The sequence below is a fragment of the Centropristis striata genome, chromosome 9, assembly GCF_030273125.1.
Source record: "Centropristis striata isolate RG_2023a ecotype Rhode Island chromosome 9, C.striata_1.0, whole genome shotgun sequence".
Lineage (NCBI taxonomy): Eukaryota > Metazoa > Chordata > Actinopteri > Perciformes > Serranidae > Centropristis > Centropristis striata.
In genome coordinates this window covers 25,316,142-25,338,948 of record NC_081525.1, presented here as the reverse complement: position 1 = coordinate 25,338,948, position 22,807 = coordinate 25,316,142, and the positions used below count along the sequence as shown (strand labels likewise).

Here is a 22,807-nt window from a genome sequence, read left to right as displayed (position 1 = left end):
AAACCAGAACCAGAAACGAGCCAACTTTTAAGGCTCCGCCGCTGCTCCCTTGGCGTACTCTCTGACTACTGTTTCAGATCATTACCGAGCCCCAGTAATCAAAACTGATTTATGTATATTTTGTGTGTGCGAGGATGTCTGCTGTACATATGCATGCAACTTTGTGGTACTTGTACAATTGCATGCTCTGTATCAGTGTGCATAATGGTATTTAACCTTATTATATATAATCTTTCTTCAGTTTACTCAGAATGAACAGAGGTAATGCACTTTAAAGTTGTAAGTGAACATCTAGTTTTCTTTTTTAAACTCTTGCAAAAATATGGTGAGTATTTCTACCTCTCAATATGTCACAGTGTGAGACTACACCTCCATTCCTCACCTGTGCTAGTGTTCTGTCTGAGGTGTGTCATTGATGTTGATGAACTGTGGGAAGTACAGGTTTGCATTGCAAAATGTTAACACTCTCTCTTTGTCCCATCCTCCTTTTTCTACCTCTGTCTATCCCTTTCTGTCCTTTTCCCTTGCACCCTCCCTCTACCTTTTCTCCCTTTGTGTTCCAGTGGGTACTCCTTACTACATGTCACCGGAGAGGATACATGAAAACGGATACAACTTCAAATCTGACATCTGGTCGCTAGGATGCCTGCTCTACGAGGTAAACTATGGGAATATGTGCACACACTGTCACCCTGTGGGAGTGACATGGGAACACATTGGCTCAGACACACACATAAACAAACAAACCACCCTCAATATAATAGAGTACTGAAAGAAAACGCATACAAATACACCTGCCCTTTTCCACCTAGTTATACAGCATGTAAAGGGTTCCCACGCGTTCTTAAAAACCTGTAAATTTAAAGACTAGTTTTCCAGTCATGGAAACAACTGGTCATTAATTAAAATGACCAGATATTATGGTGATAATCTACGTTGTCCTGGAAAATGTATTGTATTTTAATGCCACACGTGCCTACGTAAACCTAGGTGTGCATTTTTTTTGAAACGCGACTGTTGGTGGGATTAGCTACATCGTAGTAGACACTTCAAAGAAGGTTTACCAGATGCAAAGCAGAATGGAAAAACGCTTGCTTTTCAATTTGCGGCTTCTGTGCCAGTTAATCTAGCTGTTCACACCAGGCGCCGAGTCAAGCCTATTTTTTTTCCAGAGACTTGAGCAGAATTCTCAGTGAAGCCAGCTGGCTATCTAACTGAAATTACACAGGTTTTTATTTGTTTTTTTCAGGGCAAAATAGCTTACTTAATTGGGTGGTTAATGGGCAGACTATGTGACTGCCTGACACCAAGGCAGTGAAGGGGAGAGAAAAGTGGTGGCCACTGTCGTCAACATAAAATGGCAAACATTATCACACAAGTCTTTTCATGAAACTGGATTGTTTGGGTGAAAACACTGGATTTTTTGACATGAACTTAAAAGAGCATATCCTTATGTTAGTGAGCTAGTAGGATAGGCTTAAGTTCAGCCGTCGGCTACCAGAGCTGTCAAAGGTGCAACTGAGTCCTTCCGTCTTGAGGCACTTTCTAACCAACTGACTGAAAAGTATGATTGTTGAATGTTATACTTTTTTCCCCCCTCAATATATTGCTCTGTTCTTTTAGTTGAGACTGATCACTGGAGTAACTTGGATAGACATCATGAACCCTGCATTATATATGATTATTTGTGAGATAGTGCTGTCTTGTATGGCCAAGAAAAACTAATTGAAAATGTCTTGGAAAAATATATTAGGGTTTACCTTGACCCTACTACAAGTGATTATGTGCAAAATAAAAAATACACACACTTTAGTAATAGTAAGAATATATCTAAATGTTATGTTTAATTTCTCTACCTGTTATTCCTCCTGTTCCTCACTTCTTTTCCTTTCCTTTTCTCGGGCTGATCCGAGGCTGAAAGACTCTTTGAGTTAAAGTTCTTTAGCCAGGGAACCTGCTAAACGTTGAAAAGCAGGCGAGTGAAGGGAACTGACATGGCCATGTGTTTTAGATAAGGCCGCCCAGTGACACTGACTAGTTTGATTAGTCAGGAGCAAAACACCACAGGGCTCTGCTGTAGACCGCACTGAGTGGAAACGAGCCCAGGAGGAGAGCAAGGTGGAGGGAACAAAGAGGAAAGAGTGAGGAGCAGAACAATGATAGACGTGGATGATAGCAGTCAATCTGATTTTTCACCTTGCCAACCTTCACATGCACTGAATACACACACATTTTCAGAGACAAACTGTCGGCCAAGGAAACACCCACATTTTCCTCCCCTCCTCTCCCCCAACTCCCCTGAGTTGCTGATCACTTGGGCTGCATTTCAACGCACCAGTGACTACACCTTCTCTACAGCGCCTCAGGCATAGAGAGGTGTGGAACGCGCAGGGAAGAAGTTTGAGCTCAGCTTGCAGGTCATGGTTGCTCAGAGACCACAGTCCTTCATGCTAATTAGCTTCCCACAATGCACTGCTGCAATGCAGAGCTGTGGTTGGCTGAAAGCTACAGATGCTGTAGGTCACATTCTGTTTTCATGTGGTGTATGTGTGTTGTTTTACATGGAAATGCTGCTTTACTGGTGATGAAAACCAGATTGCTCTAGTTTATATTACTCCTGCTGCAGGTATAATGACACCAGCACTGCACAATTTAATTTGATGTGGTTAATTGTTTAAGATTGGTTTAGGTAATTTTCTTAAGGTTTAATAATAAAAAAAAATCAGTTGCCATGTAGTTGGACGTTAATGGACAAACATGGTTGATTTGTGTATATGAATGTAGATTCATTATTGGAAATCAGTTAACACCATGGTAGTTATTTCAAATCATGGACATCCTGCAGAGGCAAGAGCATCACCGTGCTAAATCCAACTTGTTTTTAAGGGTTTTCCCCACATAATCATCAGTCTTCTTTTCCCTTTTTTCCTTCTTCTTCTGTTTATTGTTGTAGTATTGAGGTACATTACTACCACCAACTGGACTGGAGTCACTAGTGTGACTGTAGTGAACTGTAGTGGTAAAATTGGTCATACCAGTTGAGTCCAGTCTGGCTTAATATCAAATTCTAACACCTTAACATCCAGTAACTTCCACAGTATTTCCTGCTGCTGGTCACAATAATGTGTGACCTGTCCAATAATCTCTGGTGAATGCAACTGTTGTAGTCCGTCCCAACTCCTCCACTACTTGTGTGTTCTTCACAAAAGTTATCTTCTATATGATGGTGGTTGTTTCATGCAGACCCCACATCCTCCACAATGTTAACTGTAAACAAATTCATTTTTATCGCTTTAATTTTGACAGTTTTCTATTTTAGTCATTTTTAAATGAAAGAAAGCTGTAGTTTGTTTATTTGAGGACATTTTCTTTGATTGTGTTATTCCTTTATGTATTTGATTTGGGATTTGTTTTCTTTTTTTTGCTTCTTTTAAGACGAGATATTTTAGTTTCACTTTTATGATAAGTATGTATTGTATTGCACAGACTCTCCCCTGCCTCATGAATCAAAAAGGATTCTTTATTTGATTGAATAGAAACTACATTTTGTAGCAATCTTTTTCACTCATAATTTGGCCTGATTCTCATTTTTTTTAAAGTGAGAAAATCGTATCAGGAACCCTGTATCCCGAATTGTATCGAAGCCTGAGTTTAGTGTATTGTCACATCCCTAGGATGACTTAAAACAGAGCCCACCAGACACCCTGGAGACTATTTAAAAACTTTGATATGATCTCATGCTTGAGAGTTGAATATTTTAATAAGTCCCTCAAAAAATCCTCAAACCTTGGTTGGTTTAATTATATTTAAAGATTCTGTCTGTGGTGCAACTTGATTTCATTATTTCATTATTTATTTTTTCAAGAAATTGTTGAAGCAGCTGTTCGTTTTGAAATTGTTATAGTACTGCATGTGTAGCCTGAGCATTGATTGTTCCACAGTGTCAGATGGGGCACAGTCCATTGATCTTTCATGACTTTCACCCTTAGGACAACTGCTGGGGTCACAATCTGGACTAAACACTGAAAAAGCAAGATGGAGACCAGAGATGAGGAGAGGGGAAAAGAGAGCAAAAGTGAAAAAATAGAGAGAGACCTGTTGCTCCCACAGGGGGTCAGGAGGCAGGGAATAAAGATGTAAGGTGAAAAAGTTTAGGAATCTATATAGGAACAACATACGAAGCTAGGGAAGGGGATAGGCAGTAGAAGTCTTAAGAGAGAATGAAAAGAAAGAGGAGATTGAAGGTTGGAGAGAGAGAAAGAGCAGAGGGGGAGAAGTGGAAGGGGAAAATAACAAATAGCGAGAGCGGGCTTATAGATTGCTGGAGAGAAGAGAAAAATGGGGGGTGCTCACTCAGAGAAAAAAGTATAGGTACAAGAGCAAAGACAGAACTCCAGCCACCGGGTCAAGGTGAGCCATGCAAGAAGCCTGTGGAGATAAAGATTTTACAACCTTATTGTTACCAGAGCAGTGCTCACCATGCCATGCATATTCTCTTTGAAGAGCAGACCCTTGCTTGCCACTCTTCTTGCTAAGAGGGCTCCACAGTGCATTCAGTGTCAGAAAACTTACCTCTTTCTCTCAGAAACTCCCTCCTCCGTTCCTCTTTGCTCTATTTTCCTCCCATCTGCTGTGTTCTCCTCCGTATGCCTCCCTTTTCCTCACTTAACCTTCAGGCATAAGGAATTCACATAGAAATCCACCCCGATCCCTTCGGTACTCATTGATTTCACTCTGAACATACAGTAGGGGCCGAGAATTGTGCTGGTGTATGTTTTTGTATGTGTGTGTGTGTGTGTCCCAGGGAGTTTGGTTCCTTATGTGTGAAACGGCTCCATTTGAGAAAGCCTGCATTTTTCATTGTTGCGCCGAGGGGGTTGGGTTAGGGTCCGAGGGGTCCGTCCGTCAATACCTGGTCATTGTATCTGCGTCCATCTTCATCTCCCTTTCTGTTTGATCCCTTTCTCCTCATGTCCAACCTCATTACATCACCTGACCCTGCCCTGTGCCCCCTCACCCAAACCTCCCACACCGTGGTAAACAGGGATGCTGGAGTCGCCGGGGTTGACTCCCAGGGTGACCAGGAAGAGAAGGAGGGAGTTTGGTCGCACGCCAGTCGATGAGATTGCGGTCTCCCAGTGCCCTGCTCTCAGTCAAAACCACCTCATATTCACCCCCTTGCTCAGAGTTCTCTGTAAAAGAGATGCATTTTACACACACTGTAGGTCTCCTCCAGCTCGTACGGATGTTTTGTGGTTGCTGCGTTTTATATAAAGGTTAGCAGGGGAGGAGAATATCTTGGAAAGGCTTTACTGGAATGTGTCTCCTTCCTGTAGGAGCTCAGCCATCCGTACCTCTGACTGTGCCCGTGTCTCATGTCTCCTGCCTTTCTCCTCTCCCTCCCCTCTTGTTTAGCAGTTGGTTTTACGAGGCCCAGAAATGCTGGGTTCTCAGCAGCTGGCGTTTGCATGTGATGAGTTGGCCCTGTGGCTAGCTCTCTATATGTTTAAAAAAAGTAGGAGGGGGGTTTTTGCAAGCAAAGACTGCTGCCTGTGGAGTTCCCTGGTATCCTTTTATCTGTTTCATACAGTATGTGTAGTTTCTGATGAGCTAATGCAGCAGTCTTCAACATTTTTCAGGCCGGGGAGTCTTTAGCTGGTAGAGAGACGGAGCAAGGACCTTTTCTTACAAATGTTGTATTAAATTATGTTGCATATTAAACTGGTCCCATTGTGCCATGTATAAACACAACATGTTATGGTGCACACAATATTAAGCAATTAAAATAACTTACTAACTAACAAAATAACTCTAACTCAGAATGTCTCTTGCTTGAGTACTTATAAATGATGTGTTGTGGTCCAAAAGAATGTCCGTACAATCGAGATAATAATATGTTTAATAATAGGTACATGCTACAGAGTGATATAGTGTTGTTTAGCTAACTTAAGGATTCGCCTGAAGTAGTAGTGCAACAGTTAGTCCTCAGTATTTATTCTTTATCCATAACCGCTGAAACCAAACCCTACTGACAGTAGGCAAGAGATCGCGAGACTATCACAGAGCCATCACCAGACACTCACACTCACACCGATGGGTAATTTTAGAGTCAGCAATTAACCTAAGCTGCATGTCTTCGGACTGTGGGAGGAAGCCGTAGGTAGAACATCAATAGGCAGATTTATCATTGCTAATAATATGTATAATGTGTATTTTCAGACATATTTTATATGAAAAAAAAGTTTTTCAATTTAGTTTCACCTCTTAAAGTCATGGGCATGTTTTGACTGGTAGGCTATTTCAAGGAGCAGTTTGATATTTTGGGAAACAAACTTATTTGCTTTTTTTTTTGCTGTAGAGTAGATGAGAAGAACAAGACCACTCTCATATCTGTCTTTTTTTCCACTTCAGCTATTGTAAGGATTAAACAAACAACATATAATGTGTTAGTTAGTGAGCTTCTGGTAGCTGGATTTTCTGTTTTCACTGTTTCACCCTTTGTCTTTGCCCAGCTAAACTAAGCTAAGCTAACAGGCTGCTGCCTGTAGCTTCAATTTTGACAGACAGATGACAGAGTGACATTGATGTTCTCATCCCACTCTGAGCAATGATGTAAATAAATGTATAAACAAAATGCTGAACTATTACTGAACTAATTTCACAATAAGAATACAACACTTAGTTTAGCTGTGGTGAAATGGGGACAGAAGAACACATCCAGTTTTTCCTCAAAAGTTCAACCCAATGGAACAATCTGGCACTTTTAAGTCATCCGTCCATTTTTCTTCTTCTTCTTATCTTTCTTCCCTTTTTAGTGTGTTGAAGTAGAGAAGTGATGACTCCACTGGGTGTAGGTATATTTTTAATGACTGTCCCTACACTGTGACTTATTGCCTTGATTAATATATCATCATAAAACCACATGAAGGACCAATGAGCACATAAAAAAGTCATGCTTTCCTCACTTGTACTTTGTGCGTGTCTGTGTGTGCGCGAGTGTGTGTGCGTATGTGAGAGGGAGAGAGAACTTATACAAGATATACATGTACATATATATACATATATCTATTTCACATGTGTGTGTTAACATTTGGGTGTTTATTTTTATGTAGCGTGCCTATAATTGTATGTGTGTGTGTGTGTGTGTGTTTATAAATGAGTAAGTGAGAACTTGTGAGAAACCCTTCGGTCCCAGGCTGCAAAGGCTCCAGGGATGAAGGGGGGGTGGAGGGAGAAGACGGGAGCCTCTCGCAGCTCCTTTTAATTGGCGTACAGGGAGAGAAGCTGGAGAGAGAGAGAGAGAGCGGGATCAGTGTTAATTACGCTGGAAGGCCCCATCCAGACCTTTTACACGGACAGGGATGCTGGCTTTACATGTCTGGGCTGGGGAGAGCACAGCCTGGCCAGCTGAAGAAGGGCCCAGGAACAAAGGAGGGAGAGTGTGTGTGTGAGTGTGTGCGTGTGTTCTGCTACCAGCAGCTCACACCCCTTAGACAGACAGCAGGCATGCGTGTGCATTGTACGTCTCTCGAATATCAATGAACCGTGCACACACCCACACGCACACACACACACAGTCTCATACTCACCAGGGCCTCAGAGGTCAGAGAGTGAGTCAATCATCTAACCCATTGCGACGACACAGTATGAAGAAAAGGAGTAAGTGTGTGTGTGTGTTTGTGTGTGTGTGTGTGTGTGTGTATGTGTGCGTGCGTGTGTGTGTGTGTGTGTGTGTATGTGTTCTGAGAGCAGGGGGCCGGCAGCTGTCAGGGGCTAGGAGCAGCAGGCACTAATGAAGCAGATGAATAGTGCAAAAACTCCCAAATACAAACAGGACAGTTGACATTTTTCATCTGTCAAAAGCAGAAGATGCATGAAAATACGATGGGGTCTTGTTTAACCCTTCGCCTCCTGGTGTCTATAGTTGGCTGATTTTCTTCTTTTTCTCTGTCTCACTTCCTTTTTTTCTCTCACCTATTGACGAATTTGTTCTTTTAGGAAGTGCTATCCAGCCCTTGCACACAAATCCCCAGACGTCCACACTACCTGTTATAGGGTACTAAAAGGTGTAAATGTATTTGTTACAAAGCAATTAAGAGCGTTTTCCTGTCCAAGTCATATAAGTGAGCTTCTACTGTAGTAGTCAGCATTTTAGGCAAACATGGGCACTCCACTCCAACTCTTAGCCTTTTGAAAGAAAGCCAGCCACCTAGTCCACCTAGTTTTCAAATGGTCTCAGTTTGTTTGTTAGAAAGCGATAAGCTATTAAATAAAAGCCTGAGAGGTCTGCTGATCTTAGTGGTTTATCTGATGATAAAGGTTTTTGACCTTGCTGAACTTACCTGAATTTATGTATTTTTAGACTGCAGAAAATGACAAATTAGCTGGTGATTTAATTGCTGGAGGTTAAGACAATAAAAATAAATACACATTCTACTTGTTAGGTTAATTTTTGTTGTAGCCCATCGGTGATCGGTTTGATGGCGATTTAGCCTCTGGGGACAACGAATGATCATTTATATGATATCTGAATACCAATATTGGATATCAGAGTCAAGACTTCCTCTTCTATGCGCTGGTCACTGTTAAGAGTGTAAACAGCAATTCGAGACACAAAAATGGAGTCTGAATATACAGATGATGTCTACAATACAGTTGGCCCATGTCTACCAAATTGGCATATAATGATGTTCGCAGTGAAACATTGTGACGAACGATTATGTTATTGTTTATGTACTTTATTTTATACTTTTTATATGTGTGTATGTTTGATATTAATTACTACTTTAATTTTTGCACTCTAGAGCCTATCCTTACCTGATCACCAAGCTACTTCCCTCCTGTTTTGGGATGTGTGGGTCAGGTTTTTTAATATGCACCCACCAATCTGCAAAAATATGCATTAATCAGCCACTGCAAACCGCCAACTTCATGCATCATAGTAGCACGATTTTAAGGACAGAGGATTGAGACAGGGGGCTTTTCAATCAAAATGGTGGTCAATGGCATCATCCAGCGGCCCATCCCTAGTCTACAACTGCATTGTCTTTCTGCATATGAATGCAGACACATTCAAATAGATTATTGCAGCTACTGTTGTCTTCAATTTATGGAGGAGGCAACTCATGAACTGGCTGGGCATTTTAGAAAAATAGTGTACTGATAATTTTAATGTGTGTGGCTGAATAACTTACAAATATGAGGCTTTGTTACTAGTAGAAGTGCATCATAGCTGACACACACAGGAACACACATTTCCTCACACATCTCATCACTGTCAACCGCCTGCTGTGCCAGTCCCAGCCGTAATTGTTGGAGCAGAGGGAGAGAGGTGTCCGGGGGGAGATGGAGAGAGGGAGATCCTCTTTAGTCAGTGTTCACATGTGTTTTTGCGAGGATATACTGTTTTAATGTGTGTTGATGCAGTGCGCAGATGAATGTGATTATGTCCAAAAGAGAGGTGGCCCACTGAGATTTTGCTGCCGTCATCTTGACTTCCCACTGGAAGCTGTGACAGAGACTCTGTCAAAATCTGCCCAATAGGGAACAGGAACTTTTCTGTCTCTGCACCATCAGCGTTTGACACATTTTTCAGTGGAGACCGAGATGAAGAAACCGCCCACAAGTTGGTGATGCGCTTGGCACTTTTTGGACAATGCTAAAGGGTTACATTTGTAGCTACAAGCAATAACGGAAGGTATTTTCCTCATGGCAAGGTTTTTTAGTAAGAGTTCTTGTGACTTTATGGGTAAGCTGATGAAGAAGGCAGTAGCTTTAATTGATCCAATGAGTTTGTCTGCAACTCAGAGGAAAGCAACCATTTGCACTGCAGAGCAATACATGAACTGGCCCTTTGATGCTGTAAAAATGTTCATATAGTCCATGTCACAGGGTACGCTGTCCCTATTGTGACTAAAAGACAGCTTCTATTTTCTTTATGGTCCTATTTACTGTAGTCTCCGTTATGCCTGATATTGTGGAAGGTTGCACATTCACACTAATCTGCTTTATTCTGTATGGAACAATTCCATTTGGATCCATGTGTGGATACATTGTTCATATCTTTTTTCACACCACCAATTAACAGGCTGTCAAACACATACTGTACAGTCTCGGATAATAATAAAGAGACCCCTGGAAAGAAAGAGAAAAGACAATAAAGTGTTAAAAAAAAAACATCGGCACACAATGATAAAATGTGAGGTGTTTTTTTTTTTTTTTTTAAAGCAGTGCATGCTCCTGATGATGAAAACATTCATCAAGATCACATTCAAGTTTGAAATGCCCCACAGTGCTTAAACAAAACTGCATAGAGGCTGTGAGAAAAAACAAACCTGTGATTAATAACACTTTATTTATGGTGGGGCTGGGAAATTAATTAAACTTTATTTTCAATTACAATTTTAGCTTCTAAAGATTATCAAAATTAGATAAAATGATTATTGTACCACATTCCGTTTCATAATGATGCTCTCGTTTTGTCTTGTGTTATAAATCCAGCCCACCTAGCCTTTCTGATTTACACATTGGAATATGTTAAGTATATAATAAATATAGTTTAACACATTGTTAAATATATTTTGGGAGTTTCAGGAGGTTGTGGCAGGTTACTCCAACATATTTGAATGTATTTATTTTGGTCTAAGTTATTTTAAAATATTATTTTCATACACTGTTGCCCATAAAGTTAGAATCATTTTGCTTCAGACAATCCTTTGGAAGAGATTGATTTATAAAGCTTTGAGAGGAGATACTAGCCTGGAGATACATCTTATCTGTCAAGAATAAATCACATTGTCACAATCATTTCATGGAAAGAGGTACAAATTCTAACTTCATGGGCGACTCTGTATACTCAATATTAACCTTTTTATACATGCAGTGTATTCCTGAGATGTTGGGGAACATTTCCTGCATGGGGTCATGTGTGAATGGAAACAGGGAACAAGATTAAAGAGGGAAATATTCCTAAATGTTGTAGGAATCGTAAGAAAAAAATCACTTAAGGTGCCTAAAAGGTTGTCCCAGTAATTTATTGTGAACAATGTGGAAGTGCCAAGACTCAGCATAGTTGATCTTATTTATTTTTAAACAATATTCCATTTTTTTCAGTTGAATTATATTTGAAATTTAAGAAAATTCACTGTTTAGAAGTTCAATAAATGCATGTTGTTTACAAAGACAATGAGTAACAGAATTTAAAAAAATGGATCTCTATATTAACCAAAATAAGCGTGAATAGGATCTTTGCCATAATGGAGCAGTCCTAATTATTGGCCCTGGATCCTGTTTCACATTGGTGCAGAAGACACTGTTTCTCTTCTGGAAGTCATTAAGATGTGCAGCAACATTTCAAGGTGCTCAGAAATGCCCTCTGCCCCTCAAACCAGTGCAGGGCTTGAAATTGGAATATGGATTTCACATACAGTGTACATACTCCAATGTGAAACGTTCTGCATAAGACAAGGCCTTTTTCTGCCCAGAAATACATAATGAAACAACTCCCTTGATATCATGTTATAGACCTCTGCAGCCCACCTTCTCCTATGTAATACTATGTAAATAAATGAAAACTCAAGTCAACAAGCTCCAACATCTCCGAGCAGCTCATCATCATCAACCCTGACAGCTATTCCAGCCATGTTTATTTATCATTAGTTAAGCAATTTGTCCCAACACATAAGCCTAACGCAGTATTATTTCGAAAGCACTGAATCAGAAAAACAATGAGAATTTGAGTGTGCTTGTTATGCAAGCCTGCTGCAGGCTTCACCTTCCGCATGCACATTTAAACAAGAAGTGAGTCAGTCACTAACCCTGGCAGAAATGACATGCTATATTTTCTATCTTTAGACAGGCAGGAGGGATTCTTCACCTATTTCCACTCAGCAAAACTCTCCTCATCCTTTCCACTCTTCCTTACCATTCCCATCTGCCTCGCCTCTGCTCTGCTTGCTTGCATTTGTTTTCCAGAGGATACAGTTTTCTCGCTGCTCCAGCAAACTGAAAAATTCTCTCCTCTCATATGCCTGCACCCCTCTCCTCACTCTCTCCTCTTCTTTTCTCAACTCTATGTCTCTATATCTCTATGTAACTCTGAGTTTTCTGAGCAGTGCAGCAGAAAGGGCTAGCAAACCAGAGGAAAACACATAAGCTAAGAAAAGCGCTCATGGATTTTTTTCTGTTTTGGTTCACTTGAATTTTAGACCACAGCTCATTCCACAACAAAAAACATAAATAAGGGTGCACTGATTTGATATGTACACAAAACTTTGGACATACAGTGTATCGACTTGTTGTCAATCCCACTTGCTTTAATCAATAAGTCATATACCGCGATAGCAGGTTCTACTTATAACAAACTGTGCAGTGTCTTCTGTGTAGCACCTGGTGAAATTTCATCCGTGTTTCAAGTTTTTACTTTGCTTTCTCACACCCTGTCCTCTTGTCTTCCTTTCCCTGTTTCCTTATATCTTTATATCTTTATATTTCAGATGGCAGCCCTGCAGAGTCCGTTCTATGGGGATAAGATGAACCTTTACTCCCTTTGTAAGAAGATAGAACAGTGTGACTACCCCCCTCTTCCCTCAGATCACTACTCAGAGGAGGTAAGTACTGTGACAGTTCCCTTTTGCTGCTATGGTAAGTAGATATGGACCTGCTCAGTGTTTTAAAAGAACTCGACTCCTGAACTCCTTTAAAAAGAAAATTCTTAATGTCTTTTAGATGAACTATTCTTTTCAGCAGTGGTGGCTGGTTTCTCTTTCTCTGTGCCAGTTTGCTGATTTTTACTTGTGTTGACTATTAAAGTAATTTATTTTTTTTTATATGTAAGTGAAATCAACCCAACTGTCTGAGCTACAGTACAGTATGATATTGCTCCGTGATCAAAAGATCGGCTATGATTTTAACCGTTTGAAAATTAAATGCACATATCAAAAGCATCTGGTCGTGCTACAAAGTGGGGTGAAGCCAAATGGGCTGGGGTGTCATGTTTCCCTAACTAAATGTTAAATCATCTGCTGTAGTTCTGCACAGACTTAGCCGTGCACACAAATGTAATGTAGTCTAGCTGCGGTTAAAGATCGCCTTATTGCTGATTGCCGATGACGTGTGTTTGAATGTGCATGGCTTTGTGTTTGCATGCCCTCTTTGTGTGGGTGGCATTTTTTTCCTAACATTTCTGTCTTTTACTCTTAAATAAATTAAGTCAAGTGTACACACATCCAAAAACTCAGACACTGACTCATAGGCACACACGCACACACACACACACACTGCAGGATTTACATACATTCAGCAGTGACACTGTGCTTTGTGAGTTGTTGCATTTGCTTGATAGTTAACAATAAGTACCAGCATTTTCCATTGTTTCAGCCCTGATGCAACAAGAGGCATTAGGGATTTAATGACATCTATTTTCATTATTGATTAATATGTCCATTGATTAATTGAAGTTGTGTAAGCTATGAAATGTCAGAAAATGGTGAAAGTTTTGAGAGCCTATGGTAACAACTGAAAATATTTTTTGTTTTGTAAAAAGTTTAAAATCTGAAATTTTTCAGTTTACAATAATTGAATCTGAGAAAACAGCACAACCTGTCTGAAAACAGAAAATGTTTAACATTTTTTACTTTAATGGTTAATCTACGATTGAACAACTATCAAAATCGTTTGTGACGTATCTTCTTTCAAGCAACAAATTGATTACTCAACAAATAGTTTTGCCCTTTGTCTTTTAGCGCTAAATGACATTTTCTTTACATCACAGCTAACCTTTATTAAAACCAAACTGCTGTATTTTATGAATTTCAATATATTTTTTCTCTTTGCCTCTAATTATTTCCTGAATTGTAGAAAGATCCATCAGCAGACTTGAGTTGTATAATCCAATGCAGTGAATATCAAGTACACATACACAAAGTTAGGTTTTTGTTGTGTTGGTTTTATCAACCATCAAAATTGAATGGAAGCAAATGGCTGCCTGGAACAGCAGGAAAAATGCATTAACAGATCTGTGTAGCATAACTGCATTAAATACACACCTGTATTTACATACATTTACATGCAGACATGTTATATGGGGCTGAAACCTGGAATTATACAGGTAAGGTTCTTAACCTATTGTGTCCTTTATCTCCACGCCTCCCGCTCTACTATCACAGTATCTACATACACAAGTCTACAGTGGCTAATTTTAAGTGGCTATCTGTATTCATGTCCCTCCAGTCAAACAGTAAACCTTGATAAGAGGCTTTATTATACTGTGGTATTTACTTCATTAGGTTAATAAAGGCTAATTGCGAGGTGTCTCAAGCCTCTGTGTGTGTTTTTGTATGTGCAGGAGCAATTGTGCAAGTGTATATTTTGCAACAAGAGCTCTCTTTCCACACACACTCACACATACACACACACACACACACACATACACACACACACCACGCTGAGCTTCTGCGTTGCCCCACATGTCACCCCCATCCAGGAGAAAGGGAGACAAAGCGAAAGAGAGAGGGAATGATAGAGGCAGAGACAGGGCGATGGAGAGATGGAGATGAGGGGGGTGCCTGCAGCGCCTGTCTGGATGTAAACAATGCTCCTGAAGGATCGGCAGCAAACTGTCAGCTGCTCATCTTTGTTGTGTCATTTAACCATCTCCGTCTATGCTTCCCCCCCACGCCTCCCTTCACCAGCTCCTACTCCCCCCTCCCTCCACCTGACACTCCCTCCACTCCCCCATCCCACTCGCCATGCAAAGAAGCGCATGAATATTTTACATATCTGCACCCCCCCCCCCCTCCCAATTCCATCTCCATTCTGTGGGACTAATTCTCAGACTGTCTGAATTTGCATCTTTCTCTCACTTTCTCTCTCACACACACACACATATAAACACAGCGGCTGACGAGAACTCGTCCAAGCCGGTGCCACGCAACAGCGGCCAGGAAGTCGGCAGACGGTTACCATAGCGACCTCGCGTAGATGTTTTTTTTTTTCTTTCCTCTCCATCTTTTATTCTCTTCTTTTTTTTTTTTAATGATGGCGGTGGCTGTTCCGCCTGCGAGCCTGTCTATCTATCTGCTCCAATCAGCCGCTTCGCTTGGCTTCAAGTGTAAGTGCTGTCTCCGGATGGCAATGGAGTGGCAGCACAGCAGTGTGTGCATGCGTGTGTGTGTGTGTGTGTGTGTGTGTGTGTGTGTGGGGGGGGGGGGGGGGGGTCCAGGTACAAGTGGTGCGCTAACACAGCTTTGCATCTTTGTCTCAGCTTGATTACTTGTTGCCTTGCTATTGCTATTATGGAATGAGCTCATCTAGAGGGCATTAAAAGACGAGCAGGTCTCTGTTATCAAGGGTTTGTTTATTTCTGGAGCTTTTACAGCTCGGTCTCTCTACAATGTAATTGACTGTTTTATTTCTCTCTTTACCTCCCATCCAACAACCCCCCTGTCCCTCTCACCAGCTAAGGAACTTGGTAGATATGTGCATCAACCCTGACGTGGAGAAGAGGCCGGACATCGCCTACGTGTACGACATTGCCAAACACATGCAGAACATGACACAGGGCAGCTAAGCCCAGAGTTACACACATAAAGCTTGCAGAACTCCTCCCCACTTCCCCTACTTGCTTTTCATGCTGGACTCATACACATCTATCAGCTTTTATACAATAACTAACTCCAGAGTTTAGCTCCTTGTGATAAGTAGTGCGTGTAACAGATTTATTTTCAAGTTGATGGCACAGTCTGTAGCATGACTGACACCCAAACCTTTTCTGCCCTAGGATAAAGATTATGGAGATTATACTTTTTTTCTTCAGATGGACCTCCCATTCCTTAGACTTCAATAATGTTACAGCACTGAAAATCAGTGTATTGTAACTCACTGGTGTTATTTACTATGGCTTTAAAAAGCACGTCCTCTGTATGTTCATGTAGTGAAGCAAAGCTGCTATGAGCAGTTGCTATGTAAAGGCCCCCACACACCGCCTCGACGAGCTCTTGTTCGGCGATTCTGTCGCCTCTCGTCGGACACAGTCGGGTGAAATAAAGCAGTGAAACACACTGCCACGACGACTGCCGACTACACAGCAGCCTGTAAGTTCTGCGCTTGCGCGAGATGCAATTAGTCTCCCTAACAATGGGTGGCGCTAGTCTTGTGACTGTAATCCAAAACATGAAAACAGGAAATGACGTAACGGAGAAACCATAGAAGTAACCATGGAGATTAAAAACAAAGCGCACACAGCATAAAGCTTATTATTAGTTTTGAGAAGACGTTTTGGAAAACAAAGCTTCGCCGCAAAATGGTCGCTCCGGCTGAGCTGATGGTCGCGTTGTCTGCTCTCGGACTCGTTCTTGCCCGAAGACGTGGCAGGAGGGAAAAAGTCACTTCCGCCCCTCCCCCACACCGCGCTGATTCGCTAGAGCACCGCCAATCAGATCCGCCCATAGCTAGCACACAGCCAATCAGAGGACCCGACGAGATTACTCTCCCGATGGCCGACGCTCCCAGATTGAGCATGTCGAATTGGGCCCGACAGCTTCCGTGCTTCCCCGACGCAGATGAACACACCAAACAGGCGCGTACCCGATGTCGTCTGACTGTCCCCGACACCCGACAGTCGGGCCGGTGTGTTCCTGGCTTAAAGCAGATGAACTGAAAAATCGGAAAATTAGTTTAAACAAAAAGGCAAAATGATGTGTTACTTGTTACCTATCCTCAAAACAGTTAATCAATGCAAATATAAAGAATATATAAAAATTACATAGAAAGTTTGGCGGGTTTAATGAGACCTACGGTCAGCAAATGCCACAAAAAGCCCATTAAGACTTTGAGAACAATATTAAAATTGGAGTGAAGAGATTTTCACTCAACGGCGGCAAAACTGAGAGACGTAACAGAGTGTTATTGATGGTTGAAGTGTTGTTGTGTTGCACTTTTTACCCTGGCGCTGGAAGGCTGGCAGGGTGATCATGTCTAATGAATGTATTAGGAGAGGAAGGATCATTTAGAGGGTTGACTAGAGACATGCTGGGGGGAGAACATGGGCAAATGTCTCCACAACACTTTGAATGTAAGTCGTTTTGACACCTACGTATTGTCTTTGAAAAATTCAGTATGTCTCTGTTTTGACAGCCTAGAAGGAGTGGTAGGAGCTGTAACAAAAGCAGTTTTTTTTACGTCTGCTGTTTACCTTAGTCACTGACACCAAAAGATTTCCTCCGTGGTTCAACTTAAGCAAGGTGTTTTTTGACATCACAATGAAGACATGAACAAAAAAAAAAGTCAAAACGCATAGTTCTCCATCATGGTCCAGTGGCTGCGTTTGACCCACCAGAAAGTTCGCCTATGTGGATTTGTGATCGTTAATGTTGCTGTGTAAGTGTGCAGTGTAGTTGTCTTGTTGAGTAACAAATACATTGAAGAGATCGCAGATCCGTGCCTTGTGTTGCCGTCCATGTCATGAGTCAATCACAGCGTGCCTACCTTCCTTAAGTCATCAGTTGAGATACCAAAGAGAGCAGTTTATATATGTATATGTTAAGGTGTCTTTTATGAAAAGTATATCAAAGAGTTGTACTGAAAAAAGAAACAAGCACCAATGGGACTCATTTTGTTTTACTGTACATAGCGAAGAAGTTCCTATAGGTTTAATACTGTAGGGTCTTAGTGACCCTTTATTCATTTTGGAGGAAGGAAACAGTGGTATATATGTATTTTTTCTCTTTATTTTTTTTTTTTTTTTTACAGTAAATAGGTTTACACCAGTGGGTCACAGATGACCAGCACTGACTACCACTGGTTTACATAATGACAGTGATACCACATGAAAGGTATAGTAAGTAAATGATGATTGATGACTCTTTATTTCAATGTCTTGAATTCTCTTTTAACATTATCAAATAGCCTGTTAACCGCTCATTGAAATTATTGTACATGTATGCCCATGTTTCTCCTGTTTGTTTTTTTAAATTAACAATACTATTAACATGTGTTCTATATAAAATCAAAGCTTATAGGCGCATAAAATGTAAGTTATTTTCTTTTGGTCAACAAGATATTTTCATAGTAGTGTGTTCATAATAGGTATTTGTCTGAGACTTGCAATACAGTGTTTGCAATTTTTGTTTGCAACTCTACACTATCTGAATTCTTCTTCACCATCAGTGCTGTTTATCTTCTATCTCTGCCTTCTGTAAACAACAGCATCTGTATAGCAGCAAAACATTTTCGTATTTAAAGCACTTTTAGATACTGAGTTTTGATGCTATACAGAACTCCTTAAATAAATTGGTAGTAATTAACAGCAGAATACCAAAAATGTGGATGCTTTTGTATGCATAAATGCATATTTTTTTGCCTTTATCCATCACCTTGTTAGTTAAGAACATGCAGTACTGTATGTGATGCAAAGTCATGTTTTAGCTGTTTGTTTGTTTTTTTTGTTTTTTTAATTCTCACTGGGAGGTTTATAACACACAGTGCAAAGTCACTTTAAGGATTATGGCCATTAATGGTAGGGAGTGTCTTTATGTAACGCGGCTCAGTTTACTTTTCCACAGGCCATCTGAAGTTGGTATTAAAGAGTCCAGGGGTTTTCCAGAAAGTCAAATAATATTTATTCTTTTGGTAGTTTGGTTGTTTTTCGCAACATTTCATGTCAAATTAAAGACCCACATCACAAAAGCCTTGTATGCTTACTAAATGTAATAAAGCTTTCAAATTTCTTGTGGACATTAGAGTGAGTGCTTGGACCTCTTGCACGTTTCAGTGAGTTTCACATCTCAAGATGATTTCCATTAAATCCAGTAATAAAACTGCACACGCTTTAATATTTATGCAATGCCAAAAGTTACCAAACCACGCCAGTCACAGCAGCTGTTCTGGACCAGTTTGGTCATTGGTGAGGAAAGCTGCATTCACACCAAATCAGTCGTTGCAGCTTGTGTGGTGTTAAGGCTGCAGATGTCTGCACCACAGGGTTTGCTGGGGGGGAAAAATGCAGCGACTCTGCGGCAAAAAGTTAAAACAGAACCAACATTTGGTGAAATACAACCTTACCTCACGCAGCGGTGGCCAATCATGTAATTGGCAAAGACTGGAAGACGCACACAGGAAGAAGCATTATAGCATTCTGCTGCGAAGCTGGAAGAAAGACTGATCGGCGTTGTGATGATTGTTCCAGAGCTGTACAACTCTGCTGAGGAGAACAACAATGTTAATCAGAGAACAAAGATGTTAATTGTTGCCATTGTCCTGCTCTTCAAGCTGGGCTTTCTTGAAAACAGCTGAAACAGAGCGTTACTCAAGAGTTCGTAGCCCAAATCATTATACTCCTAGTTGTATCTTCCCTTGGTTCATTTTGTACCTTGTTTTAACGTCTGTGTCTGGCTTGCAGTCTTTACTATAGAACTAAGAAGCTCCCTTTGATTTGTGTCCATTTGTTTGAGTTTGTGCAAAGGAAGTGGAGGAAAGAAATGTATTTTCTTCTCTTTTGTTTTTAATGGTAGTTTGCAGCTACTTTGAGGTGCATTACTGCCACCTTCTGGGTTGGGGGGTCCAAGTTCACAACATGATCTCACACAAATGGGCCGTTGAAGTTACACTAGGCATGTTTCCACTGAGTACTTTTTGGAAAGCAGCTGTGTTTTGGCTACACCCACTAGTTAGTTCCCCTCGGCCTCTGTTCCCATACAGAGTTCAAATGTGACCAACGCATCAAGCAGTGTTGCCAACTTAGCAATTTTGTCGCTATATTTAGCGACTATTCAGACCCCTCTAGCGACTCTTTTTCAAAAAAGGGACTAGCGACAAATCTAACGACTTTTTCTGGTGTTATTGGTGATTTGTTACTCTTCTTAACAAGTAGTGTCGTCCCAAAGCACTCACAAGTGGCCCAGTCCTCCTGTAGAGTTCTCTCCCAGCTGCAGTCAGCAGAGCTGGAGCTGTTAACCCCTCAGCCTCCAGTTTCCACCAGTCTGCAAAAGTATGAAGCAGTATCTACATGAGGCAGGTACTTTCTGAGCCGGTGAAGTTGTGCGGACCCTCTCTCCCAAGTCACACCCATAGCGGCTCGCTAGAGGGAAAAGTACCTAATGGAAACGTGCCTACTCTCACCGCCGAAAGGCAGCACGCCGCTCATGGCCTGATCTGGTGTGAATGCAGCCTCAGGACTAAACTTTGACGGCCTGGTGAGTCTCTTCTCACAAACAAACATCAGTGGAAAAATGTGGGGGTGTGTTTGTGCTACCTGAATTTTCGGCAAGAGTTGGAACGATTTGATTGACAACTGGCTAACAATACCAGCATAATGGTAAGTCTATCATATAAGTCATAGACTGTTTAAAATAGATATAACTTCCATTTTTCATTAACACACTGTGATAAGCTACATAATGCACAATCTGATACGAGAACAATCACTGAGGGTTTTGGCTCATTCAGTTACATCCTGACTTTACAACCCGTTCTCATTCCCAAAGCGTAATATACCGACGATTTGTCACACCCCTAGACGTATCATACTGACGCAAAGGGTACCCTTCCACGTCTGTGTGAAACGCTCTGGGTTCTCAATTGACTCCAATAGAAACCCGCTCGCGGCGCTGAGAAACGCTTAGAGCAGAAGCTACAGCCGTCTATTCACTCCAATAATATCCCGACCACGGCCCTCCATGACGCTGCGAGCGACAATCTGATTGGAGAACCGAGGACCCTGTGCACGGAAGTATTTTTCTCCCTATTTTAAGGATTTCTTTTAATGACATCGTCAACATTTCTCAACACAAACACATCAAAGTCTCACTGATAATTCAACAATAAAATAGCTTCATGTTGTGGCTCTCAGTATCATTTTTTTCTCCTTCGATTCTGAGAAATAAACTTTTATTCGTTTGTTTTACGGCCCTCCACTGGCGGACATTTCTCTCATTTTTAGTGAAAAAAAATAAATATTTTGACTTTGTTTCTGCATAAAAATGGATTTTGATTACATTTCTAGCGAGAAATATATGTTTTATTTTCTTAATATTCACTCAGTGAATGTACATAATCACTTTGTGGCGAAGATCTCGCCAGAAAAAGACGATCCGCTGTGTTTTATTTTGAAATCTGTTTTATTTTGTAATCTACCGCGATCATACCGGATGTGGTCCTATCCTCCCGGATGTGCTGTGCGGTCTCATTGAATCGCGCTTCACTGTAAACGGCCCGGACTCTGCTCTCCTGTTTTAGTTAAAATATCTTCATTAAACAAACATTGTTGTCTTTTTTTAGCATAGATAATATACATACAGTATAATTATTTATTAGACAGTGTGTGATATTCGATATATTGGGTAGAAATAGGTTTTCACAACCCTAATACGGAAGAACTACAAAACGAGAGGTCTAGGGAGTTGTTTTGGTTTTCCCCTAAAATTGGAAGTTGGAAATACTTAATTAGTGGCTTTCCAGGGGTTTGAGGGGATGTCAATCACATTTTTGGCATCAGAATTTAAATATTGTCTTGTTCAATGGGGGATTTGTTATTTTTTCAGCATATCCTAAAGCCCCCCCACTCCCACCCCTTAGTGACTATGCTCACATTATAGTCCATGTCAACACCTTTCTATAACAGTAGGTCTCATGTCTGTAACCCTTTTTGTCTCTTAGTTATAATCATTTAAATATGCCCCAGGGTTAAGGTTCAAAGGTCAATATCTCAAAGCAAGAATATTATAGAACCTTGAAATTGATATATGTTACTCTCCGGGCCAAGACCTTTCCGGTGATGTATTTGGTTTAGCTCTATGACAAAGTTTTATTTTTTCACATCTCACACTCAGAGCACTCAAAGGGCTGTGGGAATCTAAGTCTGTTAGGGCAGATTTCCAAGGTTTGAAAAAAATAAAACTTTGTCATAGTGGAGGGGCTAGTGTGGTGGTTGAAGAACGCATTCAAATGAGATTAGAAAAAGGAAACAACAAAATAATATATGCCTATAAAACTTTGAAATACTCTTCCAAAGCAACTTGTAAGTGAAGTGTCTGTGTGTTATGGAACGTCTTAACCCGCTCTTTATAGGTTATATAAATAACAGTCTTATCTCAGGGAATGTCAGCGAGCTCAGGTTTGATACTGTGGATGATTTCTGCAATGATGAATAGAATAGACTATCAAGAATGTCAGTGCATTGTCTCCTTCCTCTTCTGTCTTACTAAGACCACAACCTGTTGTGTTCAGTTATCTACTGGAAAGATTTTTTTTAGTTTCCATTCCTCAGATCTAAGCAATGGTTAATTTGATGTAGAGGAAATATGAACTGTGGTTAATGGTAAGACTCACAGCAACTGACATGACTGTGTTGAATGTGACTTTAGAAAAAATGTTTACAAGCTGCACAACATGTGAAACATGAAATATGCAGCTATTCGCTAAACTGTTTGTCATTACTTCTTAAATAAAAATGTTATTCCTTGTATTTTTATGTACATTATCTTATTTTGATTCTCAAATCCTTTTTTTTGGTCACTGATAGTTATGGTGGTAACTATAATAACTGTTTGTTCCTGCAGACGAGTTATTATATCAGACATATTAAGTTCGATCACAATCTATAACAAACTTTATTACTTTATTTCTAATGCACAAAGAAATTAACTCTAACTAGAAAAGGCACTTTAGAACCTCAATACTGTTAATAAGTCAGTAAAATAAAGGGTTTTTAACTTTTGGCAATCCACCAGAGTGCCTGCATTTTCTTCTTTTGAGTTCACTGTTAATAGTGGAGCGGCTAAGTGATATAATCTTTCAGTTTATGATACAAGCG

At 40.6% G+C, this 22,807-nt stretch overlaps 1 protein-coding gene across 2 annotated transcripts in view; it reads left to right on the top strand.

Moving 5' to 3' along the window:
• nek7 (NIMA-related kinase 7) overlaps positions 1-18,725 on the top strand; it is an 81,597-nt gene extending 62,872 nt beyond the window's left edge. For both annotated transcript variants that reach the window (XM_059340926.1, XM_059340925.1), the window contains exons 8-10: positions 564-658; positions 12,495-12,608; positions 15,458-18,725. In XM_059340926.1, the coding sequence (XP_059196909.1) occupies positions 564-658; positions 12,495-12,608; positions 15,458-15,568 (320 nt within the window). In that variant the 3' untranslated portion in view covers positions 15,569-18,725. The remainder of the gene's footprint in view (positions 1-563; positions 659-12,494; positions 12,609-15,457) is intronic.
• Positions 18,726-22,807: the final 4,082 nt, after the last annotated feature.